Source organism: Hippopotamus amphibius, chromosome 11 (assembly GCF_030028045.1).
Source record: "Hippopotamus amphibius kiboko isolate mHipAmp2 chromosome 11, mHipAmp2.hap2, whole genome shotgun sequence".
Taxonomy (NCBI): domain Eukaryota; kingdom Metazoa; phylum Chordata; class Mammalia; order Artiodactyla; family Hippopotamidae; genus Hippopotamus; species Hippopotamus amphibius.
In genome coordinates, this window is record NC_080196.1 from 23,127,749 (window position 1) to 23,146,491 (window position 18,743).

An 18,743-nucleotide genomic window follows, 5' to 3' on the forward strand; every position below is an offset into this window, starting at 1 on the left:
GAAAGTCATTAAAATTCTAGATCAAAATTCAAAGTAGAAAGCAATAAGAGCTTTGCAATATCACTAAAGAAAAGTGATCCTTTTCTATCACTAATAATTTTCAAGTTATTGATAATTGTATCTTATTCTTACTTTAATTTTTAATTAAGAATAAAGGATAAGTAATTTTTAGGTGTTTAATAACCTTTTATTTACTTTAAAAAAATATTACAGAATATGTCTGGCCTTTTGACCTTTCCTAATAGGAACTTAGTATTTTTCAGATCAATTTATATGATATTTTATGTTAAAGGTAATAATCATTTGTAGATCATAATACAAAAAGACACTATCAATAAAAATGTGCTTTTTATTTTTAGTATTTATTTTTTCAAGGAATTCTTTGAAAAAAAGCATTGGGAATTTGTTCCCTCATATATGAAACAATATTATAAAATTACAATGAAGCTATTAGTGTGATGGTGATACAAATAGACATAATTACTGAGAAAGAACAGTTACCTCAAAAACTTATTTATAAGTATGTGTGTGTGAGCTGAGTGAAACTTTTAATGTATGTAAAATTTTCATGCACTATATTCCCATTAATAAAATATTTTTCCTTTCCTTTCCCTGAAATGGATGACATTAAAATTTATAATCTACACAATCCTCCTTATGCCTGAGTCAAAGTTACTTAAAATTACTCAACATAATTATTAGTATACAAAGCTACATAACATTTACAATGATGAACTGGTTACTCTATCTTCATGCCTGAGTAAATGGATTATATTGTTAAATTTAAAAAAACTTTATTTCTGTAGGTTTCCATCTTGTCTTGCAGCCAACTTCCTTCTTGGAAATTGAGAAGGAATATGGCTAATTTTACTAAAATGAAAGGGTTTCTTCTCGTGGGGTTTTCTGCCAAGCTTGAGCTAGAAATCTTATGTGCTTCTCTGTTCTTAGTCTTATCCTTAGTGGCTTTCACTGGTAATATTCTCATTATCACTGTAACTTCCATGAATGACAGTCTCTAATCACCTATGTATTTCTTCCTGAAACATCTCTCCTTGTTGGACCTATGTTATATGTCTGTGACTGTACCAAAGTCCATTTGCAACTCATTCATGCACAGTGGCAATATTTCCCTCTGGGAATGTATATTACAGTGTTTTGCTTTCACTCTCTGTGGTTCTGCTGAGATGGCCAGGCTCACAGTGATGTCTTATGATCGCTATGTGGCCATCTGCCATCCACTGCACTATAAAATCATCATGAATGTCAACACCTGTGTTCATGGAATCTTAGCCGTCTGGATCAGTGGGGTCATCTCTGGACTTATGCATACATCAGCGACTTTCTCCAGCCACGTCTGTGGTGCCAACATTATTCACCAGTTCTTCTGTGATGTCCCCCAGCTCCTAAAACTCGCTTGTTCTAATGAGTATGTCAGTGAGCTTGGGGTTACTGGCTTCCTGTCCTTGGTGGCCTTTCTTTGCTTCATCTCCACTGGATTCTCCTACACACACACATTCTCTACTGTGTTGAGAATCCCATCTGCTGAGGGCAGAGCCAAGGCCTTTTCCACCTGCCACCCCCACCTAGCTGTCGTCATATTGTTTATCTGTACTGGTGTCTTTGAGTTTCTAAAACCACATTCTGACTCTCCAACTGCATTAGACTTTTTGCTTACTGTTTTTTATACTGTTCTGCCACCAACACTTAATCTGATGATCTATAGCCTGAGAAACAAAGCTGTGAAGGCAACTCTAAAAAAGGTTTTTAAAAGAAGAAAAGCCTACCTCTTTTTTTTTGGGGGGGGGGAGGTAACACCAAGTTCAATCATCTGTTTTTATACACATATCCCCATAGTCCCTCCCTCCCTCAACTCCCCCCCACCCTCCCTCGAGTCCCCCCCCCACCCTCCCCGTCCCAGTCCTCTAAGGCATCTTCCATCCTCGAGTTGGACTCCCTTTGTTATACAACAACTTCCCACTGGCTATCTATTTAACAGTTGGTACTATATATATGTCTGTGCTACTCTCTCGCTTTTGCACAGTGAAAGAAACCATAAACAAGACTAGAAGGCAACCCTCAGAATGGGAAAAAATAGTTGCCTATGAAACAATGGACAAAGGATTAACCTCCAAAATATACAAGCAGCTCATGAAGCTTAATACCAAAAAAGCAAATAACCCAATCCACAAATGGGTGGAAGACCTAAATAGACATTTCTCCAAAGAAGACATACAGATGGCCAACAAAAACATGAAAAGATGCTCAACATCACTCATCATCAGAGAAATGCAAGTCAAAGCCACAATGAGGTATCACCTCACACCAAACAGAATCTGGAAACAACAAATGTTGAAGAGGGTGTGGAGAAAAGGGAACTCTCCTGCACTGTTGGTGGGAATGTAAGTTGGTACAGCCACTATGGAAAACAATTTGGAGGTTCCTTCAAAAACTACAAATAGAACTACCATATGATCCAGTAATCCCACTTCTGGGCATATACCCAAAGAAAACCATAATCCCGAAAGAAACATGTATCATAATGTTTATTGCAGCACTATTTACAAAAGCCAGGACATGGACGCAACTGAAATGCCCATCAACAAATGAATGGATAAAGAAGATGTGGCATATATATACAATGGAATATTACTCAGCTATAAAAAGGGATGAGATGGAGCTATATGTAATGAGGTGGATAGACCTAGAGTCTGTCATACAGAGTAAAGTAAGTCAAAAAGAGAAAGACAAATATTGTATGCTAACTCACATATACGGAATCTAAAAATGGTACTGATGAACTCAGTGACAAGAAAAAGGACACAGATGCAGAGAATGGACTGAAGCTGATACAAAGCCTACCTCTTTTGCTGAGTCACATCTATCCATTCCTCACTGAGAAACAAATCAAAATATATTGGAAAAACAGCAGAGTCAATCAAGAAATTAAAGCTCAAACATAAATCATTATAAGGAAAGCCGTATGAAAGGACTGTCTCTGAGCAATAACAACATTGACATGGGGTTATGTAAAGATTACTCTTGTAAATATAGTAGATTTAAATGGCATTCCACAATGCCAAGTGTGGTGAAAATGTAAATTTCTTTAATTCTAAAGACTCCAATTTAATTTTCCTTTCTGGTTCATTTCTATCAAAGTAAAGAAAAACTCATTTTTTTCTGAATTACAATCAAGTTTGGAATATTATATAGCATGTAAGAATATAGGAGAACCACCTGGCCCTCAATGTTCTCTGGCTATTTAGGGGCCCAACTAACGTTCTATTAATTTTTCAGAGCTTGAATTGGTAAAACACAAGGTCACCATGGTAAGGTCTCCTTATGTCATTTGTGTTGCATCTTTGTCATCATGTGAGTGAGAAGTTTAAATAATACAACAATCAGTGACTCAGAAAATGGATAGACCTAGAGTCTGTCATACAGACTGAAGTAAGTCAGAAAGAGAAAAACAAATACTGTATGCTAACTCATATATACGGAATCTAAAAAAAAAAAAAATGGTACTGATGAACCCAGTGACAGGGCAAGAATAAGGATGCAGATGCAGAGAATGGACTGGAGGACACAGGGTTGGGGGAGGGGGGCGAATGGGAAGCTGGGACAAAGTGAGAGAGTAGCATAGACATATATACACTACCAACTGTAGCATAGATAGCTAGCGGGAAGTTGCTGTATAACAAAGGGAGATCAACTCGATGATGGGTGATGCCTTAGAGGGCCAGGACAGGGAGGGTGGGAGGGAGTCGTGGGAGGGAGGGGATATGGGGATATATGTATAAAAACAGCTGATTCACTTTGGTGTACCTCATAAGCTGGTACAAGAGTGTAAAGCAACTATATTCCAATAAAGAGCTTAAAAAAATAATCAAGTTAAAAAAAAACTAATAAATACAAACACAATTAAAATAATACGTTCTGAAAAGTCATTGAAAAGTAAGCAAAAAGTGTCATGCAAATATATGTGACCAAAATTTAAAACTTAATGGATGGTATAAGCAGCAGATAAAATGCAAGAAAAGACAGAATGAATTAGCTGACAGATTCAAGAATTTCCCACAAAATGAGGAAAAAGAAATCTTTTTAAAAAACACAAAAAAGAGCTTATGAACCACAAAAGTTAGGGAAAAAAATTCAATATTTGTCTAATAACACTGCCAGAAAGACCTACTGCCCAAGCATTGAGGGAATGTATAAAAGGCAGTATTCAGAGAAATAACTTTTAAGGCTTTTTTCCCAGAATTCATAGAAACACAGATCTTCAGATTTGAGAAGCACAACAAAAAATGGTTCGGTATTAGTAAAATGAATACAAATGTAGTTATATGATCCTAAAACTATAATAATAATGAAAACAGAAATTTAAAAAATCTTAAAATAGAAAAACTGATTTAAAAATAATACCAATGTTATATTCTAGAAGCTTTTTTATTTTACCTTTCATATTTAGTTCTATAATCCATTTGAAAATGATTTTTGTGATGGGATAAAGTAGATGTCATTGGTCATTTTACTCATCGATATCCAATTAAGTATAATAATTAATTGGAAACAAACTTTTCCCCCCAAAGAACTGCAGTTGGTGCCTTTGTAATAAATTTAGTAATTGTATATGTTTGGGAGTCTCTCATCTTTTCAATTGATTTATGTGTTCATGCTTATTCTATCAAGCTCTATTAATTATTGCAGCTATGTAGTAGTTTTTTACATTGCCTAGTGTAAGTTTTCTAACTCTGCTCCTCCAGATTTTGTAGTCTATTCCAAGTCTTTTGCTTATCCATATGTTTTAGAATCCGGTTTTTAATTTTTTAAAAATACCTTCTAAGATGTTGACTGAAGAACATTGAATCCATAGATCAGACTGAACTGTCTTCTTTAAAAGATTGCATCTTCTAATTTATGAAGGTATTTTCCTGCTTTTTTAAAAAAATTTTTTAATTGTGTCAGAAATGATGTATAATTTTTTTATAAATTTATTTATTTGTTCATTGGCTGTGTTGGGTCTTCATTGCTACCCACAGGCTTTCTCTGGTGGCGGTGAGCGGGGGCTACTCTTTGTAGTGGTGCAAGGGCTTCTCATTGTGGTGGCTTCTCTTATTGCAGAGCACGGGCTCTAGGCACCTGGGCTTCAGTAGTTGTGGCTCGCAGGCTCTAGAGCACAGGTTCAGTAGTTGTGGCACACAGGTTTTGTTGCTCCACAGTATGTGGGATCTTCCCCGCCCAGGGATCGAACCCATGTCCCCTGCATTGGCAGGCGGATTCTTAATCCTTGCACCATAAGGGAAGCCCTGATGTATAATTTTGAATGTAGTGGTTTTGTACAACTTTTATTTGATTTATCTCTATGTATTTGATGTTATTTTAAATTGCATTTTTTTAATTTTATTGGCTAATTTTTGTGGTCATTATGTACAAATCCAATAATTTTTGTACATTGACCTTATGTTAATTGATCTTCTATATACATGTATAGTTTCTAAGAGATTTTTATAGATTCTTTTAAATTTCTATTACACTGTTATTTGTGAATACATAGTTTTATTTCTTACTTTCCAGAATTTAAAACTTTTGTTTATTTTCCTTGATATTAGGTGGGCTAGGGACAGATTAGGATCATATTATGGTTCAACTACTCCTAGCATGTAATCATGGGTAAGGGGCTTATTTTTTCTGAAAGCTTTGTATTCTCTGTAAGACATGGATGCAATACCTACCTTGAAAAACAATTGAGATAATGTATGTGATATGTTTCACAGATCTTTGCAAATTGTCCCATAGTGAAAATATGTATATTGTCAAATTTGGAATACTCTAACACTGTAACAGTGGTGATTAAATCACTTTAATATAAAAGCTAAATGATAATAGTATTTAGAATTACTACAGATGAGTGATGTCACCAAGATGGCAACATAGATCATTCACTGCTGAGTGTAGCTCCCAGTACCGCCCAACCAGAAAGCCTGGCCAGAACACCTGCAAAGCTGCAAACCCACCTGATGCTCCAGTGGAAAGCCTATCAGGCAGAGCTGATTGTCTACAAAGTAAAGCCAGTGACTGACCAGTGAGGGAACTTGGGACATGGGTCACCTTGAGTCAAGTCCACATAGAGTCTTGCCAGCCTTGGAGCTGATTCTCCCACTCCACCTAGGCAGGGAGCCTAATTTGCAGCCCCGCCCGTTACTTAATATAGTCTTTAGCCTGCACAACCATGGAACATAACCCGACTATGGGGAAGCCACAGAGCCCATCCACCAGCCCTGCTTAGAATGGCACTTGAACAAAAAGCATAACCCACACCATTCTCCATCTGCAGAGCAAAACCAGTGGCCCCATTGGGTCAGGGAATTAAGTTCACAGTCTTGCCTGATTCAGGAAACAAACAGCAAGATGTGCAGACCCTGGGCAAATTTTGCTGACCTGCCAGGGCAGGTAAAATAGTTCATACCCTCACTTACTGGTCAGTATAGTATTCAGTCCTGACCATCTAGGAAGCTGACCAGAGAACCTAGGCAACTTCAGAGACTATCCTATGGCATCACGTGGGCAGGGAACCAAGCCAGCACTCCTATCCAACTATTTTCAGCCAGGGGAACACTCCCACTCCACCTTAGAGCTCAGGCAGTAGCCTCATGCAAAACTAGACCCTGCTGAGACAAAGCGAGAGAGTAGCACAGACATATATATACTACCAACTGTAAAATAGATAGTCAGTAGGAAGTTGTTGTATAACAAAGGGAGTCCAAGTCGAGGATGGAAGATGCCTTAGAGGACTGGGGCAGGGAGGGTGGGGGGGACTCGGGGGGGGGAGTCAAGGGAGGGAGGGAATACGGGGATATGTGTATAAAAACAGATGATTGAACTTGGTGTACCCCCAAAAAAATAATAAATAAATAAATAAAATTTAAAAAAAAAAAAAGAAAACTAGACCCTGATAGCAAACCCAGCTGCCCAAGGAAATTACCAATGGACATCTGGAAACTCAAACTGAGCTGACTGTTAAAGAACTGTTTCTGCCAAAACAAACCTGCAAATTCTGGACGAAGAAACTGCTTACTCAAATGTGCAGATACTGATGTTGTGAATCTAGGATTATGGAAAATTAGGTAAACATGACATGACCAAAGCTCCAATATCTGACCCTAAAGAAATGGAGATGTATGAACCAACTGACAAAGAATTCAGAGCAATCCTCTGAAAGAAATTTAGTGATCTACAAGAACACACAAACAACTAAAATATTAGAAAACAATGCATGAACAAAATAAGTTAAACAGAGAAAGAAAACCATAAAAAAGAGAAAACAAACATAAATTCTAGAACTGAAAAATACAATGGCTGAATTGAAGAATTCAGTGGAGAGCAAAATGCAGGCTTGACCATGTAGAAGAATCAGTGACCTGAACACAGGACATTTCAAATTATCCAGTCAGAGGACAAAAAGAGAAAGCCTATGAGACATATGAACACAATCAGAAGAAAAGATATCTGCCTTTCATTCTGGAGTTCCAGAATGAAATAATAAGGAGAAAGGGACAGAAAGCATAATTTAAGAAATAATGGCTGATCACTTCCCAAACCTGGGGAGAAAAATGGACATCCAAACCATGAGGCCCAAAGGACCCCAAACAGATTTCTTGGCTACGTAGAGAAACACTGTAATTAAATTGTCAAAAGACAAAGACAAAGAAAGAATTTTGAAAATAGCAGAAAAGAGTCAAATTACACACAAGGGCACCCGCCTAAGACCATGGGCAAATTTCTCAGCAGAAACTGTTCAGGCCAAGAGAGAATGGTATGGTATATTGAAAATATTGAAAGAAAAAAAAATTGTCAACCAAAAATTCTATATCTGGCAAAGCTGTCCTTCAGGAGAAAAGGGGAGGGACTTCCCTGGTGGTGCAGTGGTTAAGAATCCACCTGCCAATACAGGGGACACAGGTTCAATCCCTGGGCCAGGAAGATACACATGTGGCAGAGCAACTAAGCCCATGTGCCACAATTACTGAGCCTGCACTCTAGAGCCTACGAGCCACAACTATTGAGCCCACGTGCCACAACTACTGAAGCCCATGTACCTAGATCCTGTGCTTAGCAACAAGAGAAGCCACCACACTGAGAAGCCCATGCAACACAATGTACAGTAGCCCCCACTCCCCGCAACTAGAGGAAGCCTGAGTGCAGCGATGAAGATCCAACCTAGTCAATCAATAAACTAATAAATAATTTTTAAAAAGTGAAGGGGAAAGAAAGATTTTCCTGAATAAACAAAAGCTGAAACAGTTTATCACCACCAGACCTGTTTTGCAAGAAATGCTAAAAGGAGTTCTTTGAGTGGAAGTAAAAGTATACTAATTAACATTATAAAAACATTACAAAGTCACATTAAACTCACTGGTAATGGTGAATACATAGTCAAAGTTAAATTCTATAATATGGCAATGGTGATGCATAACTCACTTAAAATTCTAGTTTAAAATTTAAACAAACTTAGGGGAGGGGTCCAAGATGGCAGCAAGAAAGACCCTGGGCTGACCTCCTCCCATGAGCACATGGAAGCTAGACCTACATACAGAACAATTCCTCCTGAAGAATATCTGAGGACTGATTGAACAGCTTCTGCACATAGAAGTACTACATAGAAATAGGTAAGAAAGACAAACACATGGTATCCATGAGAAACTGATTCCAACGTGGTGATCTGCAGTAAGGAGGGATGTTGCTGAGAGACAAGAGCTCAGACTTTCCTACTCTGGGACACAGGGAAAAACAGCAGTTGAAGGGCACCTAGACTACAATAGATGCAGAAAAAGGTTTTGACAAATTTCAACATTTACTTATGTAAAAAAAAAAAAACTCTCAGCAAGGTAGGTATAGTGGGAACATACCTCAACATAATAAAGGCCATATGATAAACTTACAGGTAATACCATACTCAATGATGAAAAACTGAAAGCTTTACCTCTAGGATCAGGAATAAGAGTAGGATGCTCACTATTGTGACTTTTTAACAATATAGTATTGTAAGTCCTAGCCACAGCAATTAAACGAGAAAAAGACAAAGACATGGATGAACCTTGAGACTGTCATAGAGAGTGAAGTAAGTCAGAAAGAGAAAAACAAATATCGCACAGTATCACTTATAAGTGGAATCTAGAAAAATGGTACAGATGAACTTATTTGCAAAGCAGAAATAGAGACACGGATGTAGACAACAAATATATGAATACCAAGGGGAAAGGCAGGGGTGGAATGAATTGGAAGGTTGGAATTGATGTACATACTCTACTATGTATAAAATAGATAACTAATGAGAACATACTATACAGCACAGCGAACTCTACTCAGTGCTCTGTGGTGACCTAAATGGAAAGGAAATCTAAAAGAAAGGGGATACCTAGAAGCAAAAAGTAATAAAATTACAATAGTAATTGTCAATAGTTAAAGCAATTATGGTTAATTTTAATTTCTTTAAATTTTTCATAGATTATAAATGTGAAACAGTGATAAAATATTACCTTTGTAATCAGGAAAATAAATGATATGAAAAATTTGTTTTCTACTTTATTTTTTTCTTCTTTAAATCTAATAAAAGGCATATTAATACAAGTGATATACTCTTTTTACATATCCTAATTATTAGAACTTCCCTGCTATTTCTTCACTTGGTAGTCATTTCAGGAAAATAATATCAATTTATAATTAAGAGAAAAAAATCTAATTTAACAATATCTAGCACTTTCTGCTAGGTTGCTGTATTAGTTTGCCAGGACTGCCATAACAAAGTACCACAAACAGCGTGACAACAGAAATTGATTGTACCACAGTTCTGGAGGACTGAAGTCCAATATCAGATGTTGGCAGAGTTGGTTCCCTCCAAGCGCTAAAAAAAAAATAAATAAAAGAGAGGGGATAAACCAGAGTGAGTCAAAAATTATCCACACTCCAGTTATATTAAAACTTCTATAAATTCTACAGCCAGAGTGCAGATAGTTTTTAAATCATCCTCATATATATCTGTGAGAGTTCCAGGGGCTGACTTGGCTGGGGGAGAGGTGGAAGAACTGGAAAAACGTGACTTAACCTCACTCATTCTTTAAGACTGATTCCTATGACTCTCCCTTGTGATCTCGATTATAAACTAGGGTATTGGTTAACTGGGACGTCACAGATCACTGAGTAACGAAATTCTTTGTTCTGATGAATATCAAAACATTTCTAAGGAAACAATCAATCCTAACAATCAACCCTAATAATCAATCCTAAGGTGGGGACTGTAATTAACTCTGCTTTAAATATATATAACTTGCTCATGTAACGGGGTCTCTCCAACCCGTTCTGGTGTCTGTGCCAGAAGCTGTTTGTATTTTCTTCCAAATAAACTGCTACTTTACTACTGTAACCTGAGTGGCGGCTTGTTATTGATCCCGGGGAGAAATTCTTTTCCTTCAGAGATCACAAATCCACTCCCTAGACGGATTCTACGACAACATATGTATAGCTGATTCACTTTGCTGTACAGCAGAAACTAACACAACATTATAAAGCAACTATATGCCAATAAAAAGTTTAAAAAAAAGAAAAAGAAATAACAGGCATCTAAATTGGAAAGAAAGAAGTAGAACTGTCATTATTTGCCGATCACATGATACTATATATAGAAAACCCGAAAGACTCCACCGAAAACAAAAAAACATTAGAACTAATAAATGAAATCAGTAAAGTTGAAAGACAAAATTAATATACAGTAATTCTTTACATTTCTATACACTAATAATAAACTATCAGAAAGAAAAATGAAGACAATAATCCCATTTACAATTGCATCAAACATAATAAAGTAGCTAGGAATAAATTTAACCAAGGAAGTGAAAGCCCTGTATTCTGAAGACTATAAGACAATGAGTAAAGAAATTGAAGAACACACAAAGAAATGGAAAGATATACCATGCTCACAAATTGGAAGCATTGTTAAAATGTCCACACTACCCAAAGCAATCTACAGAGTCAACTCAATCCTTATCGAAGTACCAGTAGCATTTTCCACAGAACTACAACTGATAATTCTAACATTTGTATAGAACTACAAAAGACCCCAAATAGCCAAAACAATCTTGAGAAAGAAGAACAAGACTGGACATATTACTCTCCCTGATTTCAAAGAATATTATAAAGTTATAGTAATCAAAGCAATGTGGTAGTGGCATAAAAATAAATGTATAGATCAATGAAACAGTATAGAGAGCCCAGAAATAAAGAATTAAGTTCTACACAGTTGGATATGGAAATTTTTCACCTGGAAAACAGCATGATTACCAAAACTACTGGAACTCCAGCAGTTGATCTTGAGGATTAAAGCCATAAGCTAAGGATAGAAGGAGCTTCAGTCTATCATGATCCACCACATCCTCACCAGACTACCTACCTCAGAACTTCATTTACATGAGAGAAAACTGAACTTCTACTTGTTTAGAACTCTGTGTTGACAGCCTCTAATGGCTAAATGTGATTCCTATATGAATTCAGGAAATGATATATATATACTTAGGTATAGTATGTAGATATAAAATACTTGAGTGGATTAGATAAGCTGTTCTTTATATTGCTTTGTAACACAAAGGCATATTGAAACTGGTCATCTGTTCCCATTATTATCACCATTTTGATCACCATTGCCATTTCTATCATTGGTTTAATAATGAAGATCCTCACCATCGGCTTTACTATACTCATTATCATCTTTTTTTGTTATCAGAGTCACCTTACAAGTTACCATCTTCAGCTCTATCCCCATCAATAGGACCAGTACCATCACCATGAGTTAGTGAGTGGAAACTAGTTCCATGCACTTTTTCCCCTTTTAATAACTCATTTTTCAGAATTTTCTACTTATTTGCATTTTGTGTGTTGTTGATAATTGTGGGAAGTATCATAATGGCATGATGTATATGTTTTACACAAATGTCTTCATAAGTTGAACAGCACAATAAATATTTACATTTGGAATACATGATTGAATAGTTTATACAGCACAATACACACATAGTGTTTAAAACTTTCTTTAAATTATTCCAAGAAAAAAGAAGGAATGGTAGATAGTTGGCACAATATTGGCAGCATGTTGATGTCAAAGCTGGATGATAGCTACATGAGGGTTTATGATGCCACTCTCTCTGCTTTTCTGAGCATTTGAAATTTTCTACAATAAAAAGTTAAAATGAATAAGTAAAGTGCAGTCATCTTTAAATATTTTCAAAAATATCAATGTCCTTAGACATGGCAATCAAACCACTAAGAATATGTCAAAGTAAATTCTGGATATAAACAATGTTTGTATAGAGAAAGAAGTGAGTACAACTAAAAATTCCCAATGATAGAAGATTATTTAAGCACACCCTGTTTAGTCATACTATGAAGCCCAGGAGAATATACTGCATATTTCTTGATCTTGAAAATTGTCATGACAATTTTCCCTGGAAAACCAGATTACAAACTTGATGATCCAACTTCTGTTATATGACATATACCTAGAATGAAATTCTGTTATCAAACAACAGTAGTATAAGTAGCCAATATTTCTAGGTTGCTTTTGGTGATACTCTTTGTGTTTATTTTTCTATAAAATATTTATGACCTATTTAATAAGAAATAATAGAATTTAAAATAAAATTTTTAATCTAGCCCTTGAAAACTGCCATACTGTCCTCACTTTTACAAAACTGTAGAAGGATTAGAGGGAAACAACAGAATAGACAAAGATATTCTTTACAAAACAATCTTGGAAGACTTCACAATAGAGAGATCTGCACTCCCAAAATAAATGCAACAACACCCTACTTCTTCAAACAGGGCTGCCAATTTCCTTATGTAGAGCAACTTCCTCAGTGCCTAATGAGCAACTTGCTCCAAAGAGTGTAGGTCAGAGGACTGAAGATGGTGGTGAACACAGTTTGGAGCAGGGTCAACACCTTGAGGAATTGGGTCTAGGCAGCAGAGAGTGTAACGTACAAGACCATGAGAATTGCATAGAATGTGGACCGTACGCCTAGGTAGGAGGACCGTGTGCAGAGAGCTTTTCTCCTGCTGACCCCAGCAAGAACTCTCAGTACAACCACTACAATCCAGGCATGAGATATCAGAATCAGTCCAAAGGGAATAGTGAGGTAGACCACATGATGAATGAATGAATGTCGTCACCTGGACCACTCTCTCTAGGATCTGAGCCGGCCAGGCTTACCAAAGGCATGAAGTCACAGTAAAATTGGCTAATGTGGTTGGGACACAGAACTTCCACTGGGCCATCAGGGCCATAACAAATCTACCGACCATGAAGCCAGAGAGCCAGGCTATGCCCATTAGCCTTAAACACCATCTGGGAGTGAGTGGCAAAGGGGGTAGCAATTACTCAGTAGTGATTATCTTCCTTGACAGCCAACCACAAACATCCAGCTGTCCCTGGAGAGCCAAAGGTAAAGAACTGGATCAAGGAGCCAGTCACAAGGACAGAAATACAAACACATGGACTCAGAACAATAACTTACATATGAGCACACAGTAATTATATATTTTTATTATATTCATAGCATACACTATAACAAGAAAATTTTAATGTGATGAATATATAATAAACTTCTGCAAAGAAACAAAAATGAACCACAATAGAAAAATGGACAAACTACATGGTATTTATAACAGTAATTAGAAAGCATAGATAGATGTCAGATTGCATATAGATATTCCTTTGATGAAGCAGGTGAAACATTGTTACTTAAAGGATATAACAAGAAGTTAAGATACACATTGGAGAGACCAGACTCATTCTCCTAGAGAGAAATGTCAGCTTTCAGATCCCAAAATTAAGGAAAAAAAATCTGCTGTTTTTACCAACAGTGAAGAATCAGATTTAGAAAGAACAAAAGCAATACTACTTCTCCCTATTCCTCATTTTTTGTTTTCCATAGAAGCACAATAATAAATGAGGAGAACATTAAAGATAACCAGCTTTCTGTATGGGTCAACGGGATGTGACTGGCCCTCATTCCTTAACTGTCATTGCCCAATTTCCTGCCATTTCATAAAGTTTTTCCAGGGAAGTCCCCAAGGTGAGAAACTGTATCCAGACCTCTGTCCCAGGAAATGAAAGGTGATTTAAGAAAACATGAGGCCACTGAAAATTGTACTGTCTGTGCTTCTGAATCTAACAAACATAGTAAGGAAAGAAAATAGGAACAACAAAAAAAATGGAACTCAAAATAGGAATTCCCTAAGAGAATTCCCTTGTATTGCAGGTAGAGAAATGTACCTTGTTTATACTTACAAAAATCTTCACAATCCCAGGGGACAGCATCTCTCAGGGTTTATATGTCTAAAGATCAGTGGATCATAAAAGACAAGCAGAATTTCAGAAAGAAGAGATTTCAGAAGATGAAGAGCTTATGCTGTAATCCCAATATAAACTAGCACTTTAAATATTGTTCTACTCTTGATTTTTTCAAATATTTTTCTACTGCTCACTTTTCAGGAATGTAAACCAGAGAAGGTTTCTTAGCTGTGAATTTGAACACTCAATCAGGTACGAGAAAAGCCAGGAGACAGGCTGGGGAGTGGCCCATATTCTGTCTTCTTGCTAGTATTGAATTACCTGCCCTGGATTTAGAGCTAGTGTCCTAACTCGTGATGGACTCCTCATTGTGTTCGTGAATTCTGAAGGCTCTTTACTGCCTGCATTTTAATTGCCATATCTCTAGATATGCTCCAAAGTAAATATGTAATCTGTAAATATTCAGGATGCAGTGAAATACATCATTTAGTACAGAAAGTCTGATTGCTATTTTCTTTACATACTAGGAAAAGGGGTTTTTTTCCCAAGTGAATTTTTAACGCAATTTTGTTTTGTGGGTTAGAGAACCAGAAATGATATTTGGCATATCACTTGTATCTTAGGCAGCAGTCATAAATTTTAAAAATAAACAAAATATGCATGGCTATCAAAGAAAGTTACTCTGAATTCCTTGAAGCCAGCCTTTCATAAAGGTGAAAGAAAAGTTAGATAATTTCTCAAATTTTTCTCTAGCTATAAACCTAGAATCTCATGGGATTGCTAAGAATGTCCCCTAGTCACTCTTTTATTCTAGTCACATCAAATCTTTTTCTTCTCCTCTCAGGGATTTTCCAAACTTTAAATGATTTCCTTTTTATCCGAAGCAGTCCAATGCCTGCATCTCTATTCAGATTTCCTTATAGCTCTTGTTATTCTCTCATTGTCTGTTTTTCTTGAGTAAAAACCTTCGGATGGTTTCTTACTAGGTCAAGAGATAGTGGTGTGGTGGAGTACTTAAAAATGTACCCCATATTAGAGCTGACTTAGGATGAAAAAAGGTAAGCTGCATCGGAATGTAGACGTTCACAGCCATATAAGATGGTAGGCTGGCAACAAGCTCTGAATCTCTGGGAGAAAGAAAAATATTAATGATAAATCTAATTAAGAAATAAAGTGATTGAGTAACAGTCCATAAACAACATATAAGCTTAATATTTAACAAGATAATGGTCCAAATATTGTACAACCTCTGATGCTATGACGATCTAAAACAACAATGCTCTCCCTCAGAATATAGCTGCCTAGGTGGGAAAAACTTCAGCTGGAGGATTCTAGTTCCCAACAGAGATAGCATTTCATATATTCTTTTGTCCTTTAAGTGATGCTGAATCAAACCTCAGTCACTGAATTTCTCCTCTTGGGAGTGACAGACATCCAAGTACTGCAGCCTCTTCTCTTCATGGTTTTCCTTGCAATGTACTTTGTGAGTGTGGCTGGGAATGGAGCCATCCTGATGGTTGTCATCTCTGATCCAAGACTCCATTCTCCTATGTATTTTTTCCTGGGAAACCTGTCATGTCTAGATATCTGCTACTCCACAGTGACACTGCCAAAGATGCTGGAGAACGTCCTCTCTACATACAAAGCAATTTCTTTCTTGGGATGCATAAGCCAGCTACATTTCTTCCACTTCCTGGGCAGCACAGAGGTCATGTTATTGGCCGTGATGGCCTTTGACCGCTTTGTGGCTATCTGCAAACCACTTCGTTACACCCTTATCATGAATGCTCAGGTCTGTACCCAAATGGCTATCACTACCTGGACCATTGGTTTTCTCCATGCCCTGCTGCACTCAGTAATGACCTCTCACTTAAATTTCTGTGGTTCCAATCATATCCATCACTTCTTTTGTGATGTCAAGCCATTGCTGAAGCTGGCCTGTGGGAATACTGAGCTCAACCAGTGGCTACTTCATACTGTCACAGAGACCATCGCTATGGGCTCGTTCTTTCTAACACTTCTCTCCTATTTCTACATTATCATCTATCTTTTCTTCAAGACCCATTCTTGCAGCAGGCTTCAAAAAGCACTGTCCACCTGTGCCTCCCACTTCATGGTAGTTGTTCTTTTATTTGCTCCTGTTTTTTTTATTTACCTTCGTCCTGCCTCAGGTAGCTCCGCGGACCAGGACCGGAGCGTTGCCATTATGTACAGTGTGGTCACTCCGGTGCTAAACCCACTGATCTATACTTTGAGGAACAAGGAAGTAAAGGGGGCCTTGAGGAGGCTCATTACAAGGAGGCTCTGACTTGAAGAAATAGAGAGAACTCTTCTGGCGCATAAATCGACAGGCAATGAGAAAGTTGAGATGTGAAAGTATACTGCTTATCAAATTGTTTATCATATATATAATGACATATTTAGTTCCCTGTGTAATGTATATAAAGAGGGAATTGTATAAAGGAAAAATCAATGGGAAACTCCAGTCTAGTGTTAAACAATGCATTCTTAGGTAGTAGAAATGAAACTTGAGCAAATGGAACACCAGCCATGGAAGTCTAACACTGAATTTGTTTTTGAGATATCAGTTGATAAAATTGATTTGTTATGTATCCTAATATGCTCTTCTATGAATTTAGTTATAGAACTAAATTGCCCATGTACTGTGTAGATAGTTTTTAACCCTAGCTACATGATGCCTCCAAGTTAGTACACTTTAGTGTGAGAATAAAAATTACTATATTTGAGGATTTTATATTTTGAGGATTTTAATTTAGGGCCTTAAATACCCAGTTAGAAAAGTAAACATTAACTCATGTTTTAACATGTGATTTAAGGGGAATTTTCAAGAGGTACATCAAGATTTCTTGTTATCCAAGCGGGGAGGCAAAATAATGGTTAAAGAAAATGACATTGTAGTCATCAATTAACAGAAAATAGATGAACCAGCGGTTCATCTAAAGGGTTTTGGAACCACTATTTTCCGAGATTTTTAGAAGTCAAAGGCCAAACTCTCAATTACTGTCAAATGTTATTAAAAGTGGAGGCCAGTTGAAAACACATCTCTAGAATATCTTCTATCTCATCTCTGCTTTATTTTTTTTCTCAGCTTCTGGTCATGAGAAATGCTGACTTACAGAATTTTTTCTCCTTTTTTGTTTTGTTTTCCTATTCTACCCTTATTTCAGCAAACTCTAAAGCAATGTAATATGATGTAAGATAGGAGAAATATAAGAATAAACAAAATTTGGTTTTCTTTCCCTTCTCTGTTCTTAGTCTTATATTAGTGGCTTTCACTGGTAATAATCTCATTATCACCGCAACTTCCACAGGTCACAGTCTCTAATCACCTATGTATTTCTTCCTGAACATCTCTCCTCGTTGGACCTATGTTATATTTCTGTGACTGTACCAAGGTCCATTTGCAACTCGTTCATGCATAGTGGCGATATTTCCCTCTGGGCATGCATATTTCAGTGTTTTGCTTTCACTCTCTGTGGTTCTACTGAGATGGCCATGCTCACAGTGATGTCTTATGATCGCTATGTGGCCATCTGCCACACACTGTGCTATGAAATCATCATGACAGTCAACACCCGTGTTCATGGAATCTCAGCCATCCGGATCAGCGGGGTCATCTCTGGACTTATGCATACATCTGCTACTTTCTCCAGCCATGTCTGCGGTGCCAACGTCATTCACCAGTTCTTCTGTGATGTCCCCCATCACAGGCTCTTAAAATTTGCTTGTTCTAATGAGTATGTCAGTGAGCTTGGGGCTACTGGCTTCCTGTCCTTGGTGGCCTTTCTTTGCTTCATCTCCACTGGATCCTCCTACACACACATATTCTCTACTGTGTTGAGGATCCCATCTGCTGAGGGCAGAGCCAAGGCCTTCTCCACCCACCGCCCCCACCTAGCTGTTGTCATATTGTTTATCTGTACTGGTGTCTTTGAGTTTCGAAAGCCACATTCTGACTCTCCAATTGCATTAGACTTTTTGCTTGCTAGTTTTTATACTGTTCTGCCTCCAGCACTTAATCTGATGATCTATAGCCTGAGAAACAAAGCCGTGAAGGCAGCTCTAAAAAAGGTTTTTGAAAGAAGAAAAACCTACGTCTTTTGCTGAGTCACATCTATCCATTCCTCATTGAGACACAAATCAAAATATATTGGAAAAACATAGCAGAGTCAATCAAGAAATTAAAGAGCAAACATAACTCATAAGAAAAGTCATATGAATGGACTGTTTCTGAACAATAGAAACATTAACATAGAGTTATATAAAAAGTACTCTTGTAAATATAGTAGCTTTAAATCTCACTCCACAATGCCGAGTATGGTGAAAAATGTAAATTTCCTAAATTCTAAAGACTCCAACTTAATTTTCCTTTCTGGCCTATTTCTTT

The 18,743-nt window shown here is 37.1% G+C and overlaps 2 protein-coding genes and 1 pseudogene across 2 annotated transcripts; all 3 read left to right on the forward strand.

Annotated features, from left to right (window-relative positions):
* The first annotated feature begins 857 nt into the window (after positions 1–857).
* LOC130830841 (olfactory receptor 14J1-like) lies at positions 858–13,202 on the forward strand (annotated as a pseudogene).
* A 2,514-nt stretch (positions 13,203–15,716) lies between these two features.
* On the forward strand, positions 15,717–16,643 carry LOC130831892 (olfactory receptor 12D1-like). The gene has a single exon (XM_057700356.1). The coding sequence runs from the start codon at positions 15,717–15,719 to the stop codon at positions 16,641–16,643; it is 927 nt and encodes a 308-aa protein (XP_057556339.1).
* Positions 16,644–17,845: 1,202 nt separating this feature from the next.
* Positions 17,846–18,463, forward strand: LOC130830842 (olfactory receptor 14J1-like). The gene has a single exon (XM_057698160.1). It carries the CDS (start codon positions 17,846–17,848, stop codon positions 18,461–18,463), a length of 618 nt encoding a protein of 205 aa, XP_057554143.1.
* The last annotated feature ends 280 nt before the right edge of the window (positions 18,464–18,743 follow it).

Coding starts and splice junctions, on each gene's coding strand:
- LOC130831892 (XM_057700356.1), top strand. CDS start 15,717: ATGCTGAATCAAACCTCAGTCACTGAATTTCTCCTCTTGGGAGTGACA.
- LOC130830842 (XM_057698160.1), top strand. CDS start 17,846: ATGGCCATGCTCACAGTGATGTCTTATGATCGCTATGTGGCCATCTGC.